Genomic DNA, 17,879 nt, shown 5'->3' with positions numbered 1-17,879 from the left:
AGAAGGCTGAGCCATTTGTCAGTTTTTAAATAGCTACCTCAACCCACCACAATCTTCAATTTTTAAAAAAGATATCACTAGGAGAAACCAATCAGTACTGAACAGTAAAGTATTTTGTACCCACATTTACTAGAAGACCTGAAACCTGCTATCAGAACGTAACTGATAACACAAGCTTTCGGTTCTTACCTGGAGAAGGGGAGTGTGAACGTGGGAGACCACGTGGGGAAGCCTCCTCCACTCCCGAATGGCCAAGCTACTCGCCATCTCCACCAGGCGCTCAATGAAGTTAAGCTGCTGCTCCTCGGGGTGGCAGATCGCTAAGTATCCTCTGTACATGTTCACTTTCCACGCCATCTCTTTTGGACAGCTCAACTCCACCTGGTAATGAAATGGAAAGATGTCTGGTAAGGATTACTCGTGCTTGAAGGCAGACTTTCCTAACGTATTTTCTAAAGACTTCTTCAACAATCGGGTTGCTTATTTTGTTTAGAAAACCGCCCCATTTCTACAAACAGACTAAAATACCAGAATCTGTCATTAGAGGGGCTCGGGCTCCAACAATTATTGGTGAGGGTAGGCTAGCAAAGAAATTGCCAGCTCGGCACAGGAGCAGAAGCGCCGCACACAGCCTGCTGAGGGCACGCTGCCGGGCAGCCACGGCGCAGCTGAGCAAGCTGAAAGCGCTCCTGCAACAGGAGCACGAAGCTCGCTGCCAATCAGCCCACCCAGCCAAGAAGAGAAGTGCCTCTCAGCAGAGAGCTCGCTGCCTGCGAGATGCTGCAGGGGCTCCAGAGCAAGCATGTCAGCTCCTCATTTAGAAGGATACTGTCCCTCTGTGTCAGCACATTATGCCAGCATTGTACTTCCTAACTGCCTAAGTTTATCAGAATAAAGAGCTGATGTGCAATTTTTTAAATCATCTACACGTAGCCTTCCCATTTACATCAAAACCATTTCTCAATACGGACGCAGAGTCGGGTGGCAGTACTAAAATGATTAAAACACAATTATAAACCATTTTCTTAAAAACCTTGGACCAGCAGAAAAACAGCAACTAAAAATGGCAAAGCACCTGAATTGCCCAGCTAGGAAATCCTTATTTTACAGAAATCCCTCCGCATTATCTTCCTGTTGATGCACTGCACCTTAACCATTACAACTGTTATTTCTGCTTATCCTCAATTGGCTTTTACGTCTGAGACCGCAAAGAGAAACTGCCAGGTAGCAACTTTACACTTACACAGTGAAAATCATCTCTTTTTTATTACGTTATCCGCTGGATCATTAAACACAACGGCAATGCGAGCAAATGGAAGTGAGTCTTGGGTCCTATCAAAGGCCACATGGTATTTTAATGGCTCCACTTTAATAGTTAGATTATTTAAAACGTTTCGCAGAGATTTATGAAAGCTGATACATATTTGCCATCTTTTCTGACCCTCTTCTGACCCAAGGATCAACCACGGGGATTTATATGATAGTACATTTAAAATAAGTTTTTCAAAGTCAGGTTTTAAAGAACAGCCATAGAGTACCAATAGAATTGACTAGCGAGTATAGCAGCACAGAATCCACCATTCTTCACATCCTAATATTTATGCAAACACGTGTCCTGACATTTTTATGGGAATCCAAGTGGAGCCCAGGAAGCTCCATTTACGGCTTCAGCAGCATCTCCTCCTGAGTCGATGAGTGAACGCCCCATTGCTGAAAATACCTCATTTGGTACAACTGCCACTACAGCACATCAGCAGCTACTTGTGGTTGCTGCTTCTACTCAAACCCATTTCCAAAACCAGAACCTGTCAGACGTGATCTATTTCATTCTGGTCTAACTCAAGGTTTAAAATGAGCTGCACAACAGAGTCCTGATTTTAGGCTCCAGAGGTTTTCAAACAATACGGTTTCTAAAATTAACCAGTAAAGTTGCATACTTACACACAAAATGGCAATTTTTTTAAAGAGCAAAAGAAGTTAATTAAAATGCAAATATCACCTGTTAGATCATTTCTGCAGCTGCAGTACAACTTGCTACTTACGGACCTGGCTTCACGGGGACAGACAAATGCTCAAATGCATCTTAGAAGCAACTGCTTCATTTCCAGCAGTACTACAAGCGTGGGAAAATTCAATTTCAAATGCTGCAATGGTTGGGCACCTTTAATTTAGATTCTGAGAAAAGACTGCCTTAAATTAAACAGCTTTTCCTGTTCTCACTGTTTAGCCTTTAAAGCAAAACACACTGACTGCACGTACCTATGTAACCAGCGTTGCAAAAGAATAGACACAACGTTAAAAAAATGTAATATTCAGTCTCGTTTTGAAGAAAGGAAAGGAAAGACACAGGTTGGGCGTATTTATCATGGGAGAGTAAGCTGTCACAATGAAGCACACTGATAGGATATTTTGTATCAGACACTTGATCCTGCAGGGTACAGGAGCTAGGGATGCTCAGTGTTTCTCATAAGCATGTTTCTACCTTTTGCAAATATTATGAAACCAGGCAGTCATCTGCCAATTGAACTCGATATTTTTCACTGGTAGGTATTGCTTCAAAACTTAAACAGTAAAGGCACAACAGTAAAACTCAATGAAGCGAGGGACTAACTCTTCTGGCTAAACCTCTGCAACATGAAAAAGGTTCTGCTCACAGCTTTGTCAGTAAATTATATTTTAAATATGCAGTTTGCTCCCTTATTCCAAACTCTAGCATCTTTAGCAGAGTAATCCCAGTAATGCCGTACTACATCGCAACAGTGCAATGAAGATCAGCAAGTTCCTTACCACCTGTGACTTAACGCAGTATTCTCACCCTTCAGATTTCAGTTCTACATCTGATTCATGTTTCTGCTTTAACTAACCACAAATGAACAACTCTACTTACTATGAGAAGTAGGCCTGATATTTTACAGCAGCATCGGGAACAATAATCAAATAATCATGAGCTGATTCTCACAGGATGGTTCGCAAAACAGTGGGGAAAAAGATGCCTAAGGGAGAGTAAGGATGACTTTATCTCAATATGGCTTTTTTTTCCCCTCCTGTGTGTGGAAGAACTCCCCAGAATTTCATCTCGGAAAAAAATATCTGCCTGTGTATTTTCTCAAAAATCACAGGCATTCCAAGCATGTTTCCGTGGCCATTTAAACTTCATTTACACACACGCACAAAATGATGTTTAAGAACACTTGGAAAGAAAAAAAGAACTTGGAGATTTTCATCTTTTGAAATGTTATTTTATGTAGTGCCCCCCGCCTTCAAACTCTTGTGTAACAGGCAAAACTTTACGGAGCGCTCGTTCTTCAGGCAGACAGGCAGCACAGATCCATTTTCAGGCACACAGATGCACAGAACGCACAATCTCATGAGTAAAACCCAGGAAAGGACAAAGGGAAGGTTAAATGTTTTACAAATGCATGTTGTTCAGCAAAATGAATTACAAGCAGAATACAATAATGAGCTCCATAATGAATCAGGAAGGTCAATAGCAGAAAAGTACAAGCAATGTATTCCATCCTTTACCCAATGAGGAAGACGACTACTCCACTTGCTACACACAGGTTCCTTAGTTTCTAACAGAAGCTGCATATAGTGCTATTTTCTACAACAGTATATAACAGCAAGGGCACATCTCTTCAGAGATTTTGATCTCTTCAGATCAAAAGCATGCCCAGAAGGCCTGGGATCCCAGAACCCTACCAGACAAGGCAGCCTGATCTACTTGGGCCTGCTCCGAGTGGACTCTGTTCCCTTCCAATTCAAATCAGACTGAGATTCAGTAAGCCCTATACTGAACTGAAGATGAACACAAAAAGCCCTCGCTCACCTGCACCAGAGCCTCCTTCATAGCAGTCCAGTTTGAGACCCTCCATGCACATTCCAGTACCAGGTAAGGATTTATATGGCCTTTTGACTGCCCATATTCTGTCAAAGGTTCCCACTGGTTCAATTCTTTGGAGCAGCTAAGAAAATCAGAACCACTGTGAGTTTATTTACCAAAAAGAATAATAATAATCAATAAAAGTGTCTTATGTTTTGTATTAGATTATCAACGTATTTGTTTCTCCGTGAACTGCTTTGCAAGCACTGCAGATGTTTTATCCAGATGAGAGGATTTATTACCTGTTATAATACAGAAATCTGTGAGCAGAGATAAGCTGCATTTTCTGTCTACTATTACAACAACAGCTTTAAACAGGAAAAACAAATTTTAGCTCCAATCTGATTCAAGCAATAACAAATTACATTTTTACCATTCTTCACACATATAAGTTATGATGGTCTCTTAAGGGAGTAGAAAAGTAGGTGCTGGTTTCTTTTTTTCTCCCTTAAGTTCCCCTTTATTTTAAAAGGTCTGAACAAAGTGCATTCTAGCAACTAAAGCTTTAAACCAGCAGGGTATTCTTCCATTGCAGGGTAGCAATGCTTCATCAGCTTTAAGACTTACCGAATCCAGTGATCCTCCCAGAGCTGATACTCAGGAAAGATGGACGGGGAAGCGTTATTCCGTTCATGTTCTTTTTTAGCCTTTTCCATTGCTTTTTCATAAGTTTCTTGTGCCTAAATAAAATTCATACTCTTTTATTTCTATTTGCTATACACACACCAGCTCAACAATAACTTCAAGAAAAAAAAATGCATTCTAAATCACAAGAAGAACAATCAGCAGCTACTGAGTGTTACTTTGTTTCTGAAATAGTCATTATTTTGTAGCTTTGCAAGTGTGATAAAAGCTGATGGATGTACTAAAAAATCTTACCTCAGCCAGGTATTACATGGCCTTCAACTACTAGTTTATCCAGAAGAGAAGCTTTACTTATTATCTCAGAAAACTGAAGTTTTCTACTCAGTTTATTTTCTCTCTGACCATAATACTCATCCTAACAGCAGAACTACCCAGATTGTTTCCAGTATCAAGAGTGTACCTGTTCAAAGAAGCCATGCTGTTCATAGGCGATAGCCGTTGCCGTCTCTGGGAATTTACAGCGTTTCTGCCACAGTCCAGCCCACATATCTTCCTCTTGTAACAAAGAGTAGAGCTCAGCAAGGGAATCCAGTATTTCCTAGAACATTAAGCACATGTTTCTCTGCAGCCCAATTTTCACTATTAAGCATAGTAGAAAGCAAAGGCACATCTTGTATAGTAAGGCAAGTTGAGACAGACACGAAAATAAAGATTTGTTCACATGAACCCTTTTTAAAAAAGGCAAGAAATGAATAACGACCAAGTACTGAGAAGAACAATACTGCACTACGTGTCAAAAGTAACCTATGGTTTCTACATTGATTCGTTGTGGTCTTCTTTAAAATATCAGATCAGATCGCAGAACACAAAACTGTTTAACAAAGCAACAAGTCAGTCTTCAACAGAGAAACAATCTATAGCACTTCTCTCTCTGTGCTGCTCACAAACACTGTCTGACAGACTACCAAACACAACAGCGACTGTTTACTGTTTACGGCTAATAACTTCCAAAGGTCACATACCAACAGACATGACTTGTCAGGGAAAGCATGCTCCCTTTGAGGAAGACAGAGGTAGCAGACACTTCTACGTGAGATTTAAAGTAAGGAGCAGAAATGGGTTGATCTAGCTTTACAGTGCTGCAGAGAATTACTTGCAAAAGCAGAGTGGAAAGAAGGATCAAGCAAAAAATACAAGAATTTCAATGCCAGCTGAAAGAAAGGCATGAGAAGCAGGCAAGATACAAAGTAATCAATATTGCAAGCCTGTTCACAACACCCAAGGTCAGGAATTTCTTTGCTGAACTAAAAAACAACACTACTTCAACAAACTCCTAAAGATTCACAAAGCAGGGCTGTTGCACTGCACTGTCACCACGTTTTTCTCTCCACATTTCATCAGGTATTTCAGTATAACACCTTACCTGCTGAGGAGGAGTTATGCTTTCCTGCTCATAAAATTCCGTTGTCTGTTTAGGCTTAATTTGTAAGCTCAGTCCTTTTTCAAATGCTTGATGTTCCAGCATCAGTGTAGAACGAAACCAGAGATTGTGAGTTTTACCCAAGTATTTCAGGACACACGGTCTGATGGGAATGGGAGGAACACACTGCGACATGGCTTCCACGAAGCAATTCAGAGCACTTGGCTGGCAATCCCGCTGCACTTGATGGCTACCACTGCACAAGAAAGGGCTTATTTCACCTGCTAGAGCCTGGAAGGAAAAATAAGGACAGACAAATCTTAATGAAGAGTTAACCACTATAGAATCTGGATTCAAAACCTTGTTAATATAGCGTCATTTGATGTGTAATTCTCTTTGTAAACGGAAGGGCCCTACTTCGTTTAAAAGATGTATTGACGGAGATGTACAGCCTTAACCAGAGACAAAAAATGGCAAACTTCTCAAAGCAAGTGAACAAGTCATTTAGTATGCGTTTTCCTGGAGCACTAGTCATTTACAACAGAGTTTATTAAAAGAGAGAGATTCTCACATGTTGTTGCCTGTCAGACAAGATCTTCCAGAGTCTTGAAAAAAGCTGGATCCAGGTCTTTTCTGCTAATGGTGTAGAAATATGACATAACTGAACAAAGGCACTCAGCAGTGCTCCAGTCTAGAAAAGAAATAAAATTAATAGCACTGAAAAACTGTTCAGTTATGTAGTGCTTAAGTAGTCACGTAAATGCCTTTTCCAACCAACGTATCAAAATGTTTCTTTCAGCAATGAAAACTGCTGTAAAATTAATTTAATGCTATTTTCATGTTGATCAAGACTGCTTCATCGTTGTAACTGTTTAAAAATGAAAAAAAGAAAGGAAAAAGGAAAAAAGTTGATAACTGTTTGGTAATAGAAATGATCGAGTTACTTGTTTAGAACTGTCACCACTGTGAAAATTATTTCAAAATAGCTTTCAGCTAAAATTACCCTCTCATAAATTATTTAAACACAAGATGCTGATACAGTTTTGACTTTGTGTTCTGTCTCTGCCATCACAATTTTCCTAACTGTTAAAATATAGGACAAAGAAGTTTCACCTTTGTAAGAGACGGATGCAGCAGACAGTAGTAATTAAGTAAAGGCTTAAACATCTTTTAAACAACACAATTAAGAAATTACATCAGATTCTAAGAGTTTTCTATATTAAAAAAATAAGCTTGAAAACAATACCCGAAGACAGAAGATCAAAAGGCCAGCATGGAGATTTCAGTATCAAAATGATTCATCAGGAAACCAAGTACCGAGTACCAACCTTCACTTCACGAAGAGAGTCGAGAAATTTGTCGTGCCGGTTGGTCAGCATGTGCAGCTGATTCCCAATGTCCTTCTCAGAAAGTTCCTTTGTTTTGGGTGTACTGGTCTGGTCTCCTGGAGCCAATTCGATGTCAATTTCCACATCCTATAAAGAAGTAAACATTTCAAAGCATGAAGGTATTTTATAACTACTTTTACTTTTTTTTCCCCTACACAAATACAAAGTATTCTTCCAATCAACCTATTCCGAGTCTCCAGTTAGTGGTTTATGTTCAGAAGTAGAATTGCTAGAGTGCTGCATTAAAAAAGGCCTAAATGAACATATAGAGCACAAGCTCTGCACATCATCTTTAAGGCACGTTCTCCAAAATTTTTGGATGTGAAACAAGGAAGGGATATCTTCATTAAAAAGGTTTATTTTTCTACAATGTTTTTGGTAAATTACCTCCTCTTTGGATTCGCTGTTCTCCCTTTCCCGAGGCTCCTGTTTGACATGGGTTACCATAGCAAATGCTGCTCTATCGTGACTGTCAGCCAGGTTGATAACATTGGTGATAGAGGGCAACATAGCACCCTGACAACTTGTCCCAATCGTAGTATTTCTCTCACACACTGCCAGCAGGAGCTAAGACATTAAAAAGTAAGGAGACTTTTTAAATTGACATTTTACTGCAGTATTTCTAAGAAAATATCTCTACAGTTTCATATTTATCAACAAGAGTTGTAATGTGCCCAAGGTATACCTGTCACATTTATTCAATAAATATAACAATACAATTTCATCTTTATTTGATTTCATTGACAACATTTTGAAGTTCATGACTGTGCTATCAAGACTGCCTTTCAAGCCTTTCCGAAAATGCAGAAGGAATAGGAATATTCTGTGCCTAAATTCTGTATTTTCTACCTTACAATACACGTATTTAGCACCCTTGGTCAGTTAATGTATACAGACTCTCCCATTCAAAGACAGATCTACCAAAAAGGCAGAAAATCATTGCTGTTCCTCTCTCCACAAAGAGCTCTTCGGGAGCTCGAAGTTATCCTCACAGTCACTCTAACCTCCTGTTTTAATATCTAAATTGTTTAAAAATATATATTTCTAAATCCCCGAGGTTTGGCTCCATCCCAACCAAAAATGCAATTTCATTTCAAGGCTATCCCACTTAACGCTTGTCATGCTGTTAGTGCAGATACTCTGTTCTTCAGCGTTTTATTGAAATCATCTATTTTAGTAAACTCTCGTATATTTTCTGATCAGCATAATTTACAAGAGATGGGTTTTCCCAGAGAACACAGATTTTCCAGTCTTAGATTAAAGCCACTTTCCAAGATCCAGACTTCCCATTTCTCAGATGTATCTGAGGCAGCAGACTTGGTATTTTTCGCTTTGATACAGATCATATGTACTACAGCACACTCATTACTTAACCCTTCAACATTCAACTAAGAAAAATGCAGAACATAACATATTTCTAGAATTCTAATTGCATTTCTGAAAAGAGTAACTTCCCTACCTCAATGCACTGTTTTATCCAGAAGTGATTTCCCATTGCCTCCCAGTTTTGAGAACACGTCACGTAGAGCAGGCGCTCATAAACACGGCGTTTCATAGAATTGTCAAAGACCTCAAAAAATTTTGCTCGTATCAGTGGCTGAGCACAACGCAGACCCGAGAGAAATGCGGGCTCAAGTTTAGCAGTAAGTTCACTACCAGAAAGGTTCTCATCCCTGAAAGAGATGCAGGTGAAATTACAGATGTTAGAAAGAGAAGGCTTCTATTTTTTGCAGATAATATTCAAAAATCAAGAGATGTGATGTTCCGTGGAAGCCTATATTGGGTGGCATGCATCCAGGTGTGATGTTTTGAGGGGAACTGCAAAGAAAATGTTGCTGCCTGGTAGAAAACCACCCTAAATTATCATGAATTCTTCCAGGATAAAATTCCGATTGCCCCAACTGTGAAACAGTGTCAACTTCGGCCACATCTGTACCACTTTGAAATGTGAAGTAACATTCATTGGTAAGAATTTCTGACTACACCACAGCTTTGCACAGTTAACCAGCAAACAGAACAACAGCAAACAGCAGCTGAAAACAATGTGAATCATTAGCACAAAATAAAATAGCTTGCATTTTTTTTTATATGCTGCTGTTCCAATTATTTTATCATGTTACAGAGCCCAATTGCTTAGCTTGCAAATAAAATCACCTGAGAGTGCATTTTACAATACATTTCCAAGAAAAATCATTTTTATACTCTATTGATATAAAAGCAGAGAGATTTTAGCTTTCACCACAGTATTAAATGTACACGCATCTATAAGGACACCCTAATACTCTGGTAAAGGGGGCATTTTGGCAGATCCAAAAAGAAAATCCTCTTTAAGCATCTTCTATTTCAAAACTTACTTCAGTAAATATGTATTGTGGTTTCAGAGAAATGAACCGATTCTGAATCTTAGAAAAAAATCATTTAATTTAACTTAAAAAGATTGATGGTACGTTATAAAGGTCATAGACGGTACAAATTATGAACCAATAAGCTGAAATAAATGATTAATTGCTATAATTACCTATAGACATAGTTAACAAGGTCTAAGAACTGGGCATTCAATTCAAGGTCTTCTGGAAAACGCTTTTCAATGTAAGTCATCATTTTCACCAGTAAAATGGACTTCTCCCGGAGAGTAGGTGTCTGCGTTAAAAGAAGACATGATTAATTTTGTCAATTCATCTTAAAACATGCACAGAACTGGCATATTCTAAGTACACCTCAGCTACCATTTTTAATCACTCTTTCACTCCTAAAGTATTGAAAGAGAGCTTGCTAGAAGGTCACCGTTCTTAAAAAGAAAAGACACTCAAGCATTTATCCTTCTAACATCAGCTAGAGAATTTTAGAATTGTAACTAAACCACAGAATCACAGAATTGTAGGGGTTGGGAGGGACCTCCAGAGATCACCGAGTCCAACCCCCTGCTAAGTCAGGTTCCCTACAGCAGGTAAATACAGGTTCAAGTGTTCAAATGGTTACAAAAATTTAATGTATATGTTTAAAATTTTAGATCCCTTTATAAAGCACTGGATCGTCAAATGCTCAACTCTTAACTGAGACAAAATATGGTCAATAGAGGAGGTTGCAAAATGTAATAGGAATAACATGATTCAAAGCAGCGTTAGGCATCCTCCTGCGGAAGGATTTTCCATCCAAGTCAATGTGAAACATTTTAAACCTTTACTTTAACCCAAGTTCTAAGCAAAACACCTACCATAAGTTTGTAACACGCTGAACAGCTTTAACTCCTGTTACTTTCACATGGGATGCAAAATATTCAAAACCTCATAGAGGGTACATTAGCTTATTTAACAGGTCCTCACAATCCCCCCTGCCAATACTTGATGAATTATAACAGTAACTTGCACGTATTCAGTATTAGAGCATGGCCATGATTTTTTCCTTCCTGATTTACCTGATTAGCTGCCATTGGGGAATTGTTTTTCACCCACTCTTCAACAATTTTTACCACTGCACGAAGAATTTTTGCGTCAGTAGACTTTTCAATTAGAGATGTTAGAATTGCTTGTATAAAATTTTTCCTCATTTCCATGCTCATCACAGCCAGGCGAGTTTTTACAAGATCCAGGCTCAGCATTACCAGTTCACTTGTACCTGCTGTGAATACAGAAAATGATGACAATTGCACAGACATGCCTAAAATGCCCAGCAAAAGCATTTCCAAGATAAGCCACTGTAATTTCAAAAGTGGCAACAAATAAAATCTGTTGCCTGGAATTAAATCCCTAGAAATAGGAATAATATTTTCAGAGTTACCACTTCCAATCTTAAGCAACCAGGGACACAGAGTTGTTCATAAGTAAATAAATAAATGAATAAATAGACATCATCCATTTAGAATCCAAAGGGCAAGCCTGTGAGGTTTCATCTCCGCAAAGCTTTACTGAAAGATGTTACAGAACTCCAATACCTAAAAACTGCAATTAAACTTGTGGAAGAAATACTCAATGATGCAGCATACCAATTTCCTGCCTTGCTTATCCGTCAACTTTAATAATTGTCTCATTGCTTCTCATTGTTTGAAAAATTTGCAAGGTTTAAATCTACTTGACTAAATATGGTCTGGAAATGTAATGGCTGCATTTCTTCACAATTATTTTCTTCAGTAGCTAATTCATTCATAAATTACAGCGTTCTTTAGTAGTTCTTTCTATAGGAATATCTAAGTTTTTCAGTGGCTCATGACATAATTCATCTGATGATAGACAGAACTGTACAGACTGAAAAAGATGCTATTTTAGGATAAAAACAAAGACATCGGCTTCAGCAAATTTATTTCACAAGCAAAGGCTCTGCTGCTTGTCAGCCTCTCCCTTGAATACCATCAACTCTTGAGAAATTTCCCTATTTTTATGTATGTATGCCATAGCTCAAGTACTCACTTAGCACTCTAAAGCTGGTAATAGGAACTCAAAGTACATTTTTATCCTTCACTACTTCAGCAATATTTATCACTAATACTGCTGTCATTTTCAATACGTAAAGAAAACTCTGCCACGTCATTTGAATCCCCTTAGGATTAAGAGATTTTTATACTTAACAACGTTTCTAATCATTAACATTGTTAAACTATGTAATGGAATACCTGTATTTGTTTCAGCTGTTCCTGCTGTAGCCTGTGGGTTTAAGTGTTCCCTGACCATCTTCTGCAGAGATCGCATGAAAACCGAAATCAGCCTGTCAATATAGCTGGGATTGTTACTGCATGCAGATTTCAGAATCATTAAAGTACCTATTGATAAAAACAACAGCAATGGAAGCAAAACTTTAATTGAGCATAACATGAGTGAGACAGAGGCTTGCAGTGCAGATGTGCTCTTTCTGATAAAGAACATGGGAAAATGTTCTCACTGTACTTCGTGCTATCATGAAAAAGCGTGGGACTATCCAAATTACAAATACTAGACTGAAAAAATTAACACTACAGAACAGCTAGTTTCAGCACGCTTTGGGAATGCAGGAAATTTAGCACACAAAGCTCAGCTTCTTAAACACAGAATTAAAAAGATTTGCACCACGTGAAGGTTAGACTGTAGGGTTTCTTTTAAATGAGCTCTGGACAAAGGGTAAAAAGCACTTTTGTGGGTGAGCTTGTCCTGAAGCACATCCTGACACCTGACAAATAGGCCATTCCCAAGCAAAATTACAACCATCTGCACAGACCACAGAGTAAAACAGTGAAGGACATTTGCCATTTAAATCAGCAAGTTTTCCAGAACCGTGCAATTTCAGGTCTGTATTACCAACACAACCAGTTCTGGGCCAGACTGAACGATTCCAATCTGTCACTGTCATGTGGCACTGAGCTTTCGACCAGTCAAATAAGTACAAATAACAAGAGAAGAAGACCACTGCAGCTCATCAGAGTGGTATATGCTAAAAACTCAGCTGCTGGCTCAACAAAAAAAAAATAGTATTTTCTGAATTCCTTGTGTAGTGCAAATTTGTGATCTAGAAATAAATGACTGTCTACACTATTCAAATCAGTTGATAAATAATATTTCAAATACAACGAAAAAGAAAAGAAATGTGGTAACACATAAGCACGTTCACACATCATCCTTGAAACATTCTGTTGTGTTTCAGTAGTACCCTGGTTGCAGGTTTTTTTTCCATGTAACAAGTTTTCAGCTATTTTTACTTTATCTTTTGGTTAATCATAATGCTGCATCTCATTCCTATGTACTTTGAGTACAGATGGCTTCCACGTAGCACAGCAGCAGGTTTCCACTTCCACTAACTGCTGCCAGGCAAGCTACCAGCAGAGGACAGACTGCAATGAACCCCCCAGACCCTTCCTTCATAGCTGACAGACATCCCAAGCTCATCTCATGAGCTAGCTCCAATTGCTCCCCACAGTTTGCTCTTCACCATCATCAGACTTCAGTTTCCTTAAGGAAAAGACAAGCTAATGCCAAAGATCATACAGAATTAACAGACCAACTCACATATTTCTACTAGAGGTGTGGGAAACTTACCAAAGAGCTGAGAAGGGTTAGCATTAGTGGCTTTCTCATAATTAGTAAGTCCTTCATAAATAACCTTTCCAACTGCAGCATAAAGGCACTCTAGCTCTTCATACTTTGAAGCTACACTTGAGGTACCTGCAAAGTTTACAGAGTTTGCATTTACTTTCAGTAATCTTAGCCACAGAACATGCAAGGAACAGTTAACGCTGTGAACAGTCACCTACACCATCACTGGAACTTAACCTTGCTAATAAACCAAACAGCACAGACAGATCCCACACAGATATGACCTCTTTACTATACAACCAATGTGTCTTCTGTAAGTCTACCACTACTTCTAAATAATTCATTTGGATGAGAATCCAAATCACTGTGGTTTTTCTAAGTTGGCTGAAGTTAGTTTACATTAAGACATAGAGCATAAAAAGGAAGGCAGTAGGTAATACGCTCACTCTCTTTATTGTTTCAGCAAAACAGCAAAGCTTAACTGCTAAATAATTGTACTCCTGAAGCTGAAAAATTGTAATTGCAAAAATGCATTGAAATTATAGAATGCATTTCTTGAACCAAAGTTATGACAGCCACAGGTTATTAAGTTTTTATGTCAGTGGATAATGACGTACTCCACGTGATTACATTTTTCAGCTTCTTTTTAAACACAGGTTGAAAGTGCAAACTAAAATGGACCATTAAATACAGAAATCATAAAACTGAATATTAGCACATTGCAGAGAGCGTCTTCACGCCACTCTTAATCATTTGGGTTACACAGTAATAAAGGATAAAAAGGAAGAGGAATATACCACATACTTGGTTCTGTAGGGAAAATACCCATTAAGCGAGAAAGCAAACTGTGGACTGCCCTCAAAACCTTGGTGTTTCCACAAGTCATACACGCTGCTACGCCTCGTTGCAAGGGTTTGAAGCTACTAAGGATAGCAGGGGGCTGCAGTACAGTTAGCAGGAAACTTAAGACCTCTAAGCCAGTGCAAATGTTGGCAAAGTTGGCCTGATTGGGTTGTTCCTAAAGAGAACACACATAAAGAGGCAGTGAGTGGGTGGAAAAATACAAAAGGCACTAAAAATTATTTAGGAGATGCTAAGTAATAGAATGACTACATTCAACCCCAAAACATTAAATATTTGTGTTCAAATGTCTACTCTCAATCACTGACTTCATCCTATTCCACTTTGTAATACAAAGCCACAAATTATTCATAAATATATGTACGGCAATTTAGTTCCAAGTTGTCCAAGAGATGATAATGAACGAAATTAGTCATTAAACCAATCAAGATTTATTTCAAATTCACAACTACACTTTGCTATTAAAGATCAATCTACAATTTAAAGTTGAAATCCACAAGAAATGAGTGCTTAGGATACATAATAATTAAAAAATACTTAATTATGAGAGAGATCTTAAATATCTGGTTGTGCAAGTGTCCAGTCAATGTACATGCTAGTGAATCCTAAAGCCCTAAGGAACTGGATTGTTACCTACCACCGTCATTAATAGCTTATCAAACCACTGCAGCTTCAGTTCTGACTTTGGCCACATGTCTGGTCGTAAAGCAGTTTTCAGAAGGTTGACACAGCGGCGAGAGAGCAATTCCCCAGGAGAACCAGCAGTGTTTGAGTTGTCGTTTACCTAGTAATTAATCAGAGTTAACAAAATGACACCGTCTTGCATCCAGCTAATTAATTTATTACGCATTCCAAGCAAGCATTTAATTCCTTCCTTCTGAAATGGATGAGCTTAAGCAGTTTTATCACTGTAGTCACAGAGTATTTTACTGCATAGAAAGATAACAACTAATAGTAAACACCAGAACTTACATGTAAATTGCCAGCTAATTCCTGGAAATCATCCAATCTAAAGTGTATTTTTAAAAATTTAATCTGGTGGTTTAATCTGATAGATTACTGCTACAACTCTGAACATTTTCAAAACTGGTTAATCTTGACTGTTTGGAGAGTATCCATAAAAATACATAGCTCTGTACTACATTCACCTATATAACTTCAGAGCATGTGCTTTCTCTGCAATGAACTGTGGAGCATAAAATTCCAGGTTACTTCCTGCTGAACCTGCTGCAGAAGCCATATGATTTTTCAGCTTTGAGCTACACTCAGCTAGCTTGCCCCCCTCCAGAAGAGTTAACTCTTAACAAAATTTAAAAGGCTTGGTGTGATACATAAAAAGAAGTTCCCTATTTTTGATCTTGAAAATGCAATTACAATAGTTATCCTTAGATGCGTCATCAATGTAGTCCTTCCTCATTTCCCTATTACACTCTTTAAATATTCTTCAGTTCTTGGGTGAAACATTCTTGCCACTAAATCCAGTCAGTAGAGCTAGCATACTTTGTAGAAACAGGCAAGTACACAAACAAATTAAGAAGGAAAACTTATGGGAACTTTTTTGAAGTCTTTGCCTGGCTCCAGACAATTTCTGCTACTCAAGTTTATTCCAAGCATGTCACTTTCGATATAGCACTTGCTTGAAAAGAGAAAAGAACAAACAAAATGCTCGAGGTGATCAGCTAAGCAGTAAAATGGAGACACTTTCAATTCCAAAATCTGGCTCGCAATCGTTCACATTCCGATGGGCACAGTGCATTCCCCCAGCATGAAGCTGTAAGCACACAATACCACATCAGAGGCTAAAGCATACCTCTCACGTGAACACTACAAATCATTTATGAAATGAAAAATATGCAAATGCTGGTTATCAAATTAAATTTCCTCATTAAAATAAAAACATTTCATTTCTTGTGCAATTTTAAAATTTCAAACCTGACAGCGAAAGAATGCAAGGATACAAACCCTTCAGCAATCCAAGCATGCACGCACTCTTATGAGAAAAAGTTTTTTTGGTTCTAGTTACTCATGAAGTAACATCAGTATTTGCACAGAAGAATAAACCTGCTATACCTGGCAAGCAATTCTAATCAGGAAGTTCACGACTGTGTCTGTATGCTGCTTATCAATCGGCTTGGAAAGAAGCGCATCGGCTCCTGGCAAGGACTGGCTACGTCCAAACACCTGCAGGTACACAGAACACAAAACCCATAACCAATATCACAAGAAATCTAACAAGTAGAAGAGATTCAAAAGCTTTTCTAAAAGTGCAGGCATTAATTTAGTGAGGTTCAAGTTATGCGGAAAAACTAAACGGATTAGGCAGTGCAGGTTACAACCTCAGAGTCTCTGGACAAAACCCAAATTTCCCTTACAGCACTGATTGCCCCAGTGGCTGTCCTGAACCGCTTCACTTCTTGGCCAGAATCAACAGACAGTCCTCTTTTAACAGCAGATGAGGTAGAACTTGCTCCTTCTCCACTTGCACTTGGATCCATATCGGAATCTGGCTGAAATATCAGCAATATGCACGTTAAAAAAAAGTATTTAATGGTATGACAGTCCAATCTTTACCAGTTTATTTAGAATTCCTACCTGCTGGTCTTTAATTCTTTGCAACTCCCATTTAATAACTACTTCAGCAAGATCCACCGCTAGTTTTCTTTGCTCTATCGTAACACTGGGAGTGAAGCCCAGCCTCTGCATGGCACTAACCATATGCTGAACCAAGTGATGCCTCACTGGGTAATAGACCTGAAAAGAGACAGTTTCACAATCGTGTTAGCCATTAACCAACCAGATTCTACACAAAGACTACAGTGCTGAAATAAAGCTAAGGCAGAATGGTAAAACAGTTTTAATCCCTAAGTTCCCTAAATCTGTACCATATCTGAATTTTGTAGTTAAGAAAAGTAACTGGTGCTCTGAAAACACAATTTTGGCTATAATTTTCAGTTGTGACTACTGAACTGAGTAGTCACATCAACATTCTTTTGAAGATACTTGGTTGGTGCTCTTCCTCAAGGACAAGAGATTTGATTTTTTTGCCAACCCTTGCAGCCAACCAAAGCTTACACTGGAACACAGTCAGTATGTGAGCCATCAATTCCTCAAATGTGACACAGAAGTCACATTTTGAGTTCTAACTTCAATCACTATAAATGAAAGGAAATCTAACAGAATGGCAAATTCAAAGTCACAATTGTAATTAGCAGAGAAAACAAACAACATAAGCTTAAGGAAATGATATCGGAGCAATACAGGATTCTACTTTTAGCAACCAGAATAACGACAAAGCCCATTCCTCCACTACATAAGGAACAGTCTTACATCCAAATTTAACAAGTAAAATAGGATCTTCCTAAACTAAGCTATGCACTCCAATTTTCAAGAAACAATATATGCATAACTTGCCTCAGTCAGAAGCAACCCAGACAAAAAAGAACCCAGTGCTCAGCGATCCTGTGTTGCAACAATCCACCGCAAGCTTCGCTACTCACCTTCAAACTCCTCCACAAGTACCTTAATCAGCTCCCTAATCACACAACTGTGCTTCATATGCAAACTAATTTATTTATCTTAAGGTTTATTTTGGCTAGGAACAGGTATATCTTTTGCTTAAATTAAAATGACATTTCAAACACACGCGCTCCATGGGGAGCTTGTTTGGCGGTTCACAATGCCATGCCAAGAAAGCTTCTACAAATACCAGACACAGATACAAGAAACATTTTAGACAAAGAGAGAAG

General features: G+C 38.5%; 1 protein-coding gene across 5 annotated transcripts in view; it reads right to left on the bottom strand.

Moving 5' to 3' along the window:
• Positions 1-17,879, bottom strand: part of TRRAP (transformation/transcription domain associated protein) — an 84,613-nt gene that overhangs the window by 27,543 nt on the left and 39,191 nt on the right. For all 5 annotated transcript variants that reach the window (XM_021411663.1, XM_021411662.1, XM_021411665.1 and 2 more), the window contains 18 exons: positions 16,726-16,884; positions 16,506-16,640; positions 16,204-16,314; positions 14,771-14,917; positions 14,077-14,290; positions 13,276-13,401; positions 11,883-12,029; positions 10,692-10,894; positions 9,795-9,916; positions 8,736-8,949; positions 7,664-7,843; positions 7,217-7,363; positions 6,460-6,579; positions 5,892-6,179; positions 4,929-5,066; positions 4,451-4,563; positions 3,830-3,965; positions 190-381 (listed from right to left, as the gene is read on the bottom strand). In XM_021411663.1, the coding sequence (XP_021267338.1) occupies positions 190-381; positions 3,830-3,965; positions 4,451-4,563; positions 4,929-5,066; positions 5,892-6,179; positions 6,460-6,579; positions 7,217-7,363; positions 7,664-7,843; positions 8,736-8,949; positions 9,795-9,916; positions 10,692-10,894; positions 11,883-12,029; positions 13,276-13,401; positions 14,077-14,290; positions 14,771-14,917; positions 16,204-16,314; positions 16,506-16,640; positions 16,726-16,884 (2,892 nt within the window). The remainder of the gene's footprint in view (positions 1-189; positions 382-3,829; positions 3,966-4,450; positions 4,564-4,928; positions 5,067-5,891; positions 6,180-6,459; positions 6,580-7,216; positions 7,364-7,663; positions 7,844-8,735; positions 8,950-9,794; positions 9,917-10,691; positions 10,895-11,882; positions 12,030-13,275; positions 13,402-14,076; positions 14,291-14,770; positions 14,918-16,203; positions 16,315-16,505; positions 16,641-16,725; positions 16,885-17,879) is intronic.

This window comes from Numida meleagris, chromosome 13, assembly GCF_002078875.1.
Source record: "Numida meleagris isolate 19003 breed g44 Domestic line chromosome 13, NumMel1.0, whole genome shotgun sequence".
Taxonomy (NCBI): Eukaryota; Metazoa; Chordata; class Aves; order Galliformes; family Numididae; genus Numida; species Numida meleagris.
The sequence above is the reverse complement of the archived record's forward strand: the minus strand, read 5'-3'. Positions and strand labels throughout refer to the sequence as shown.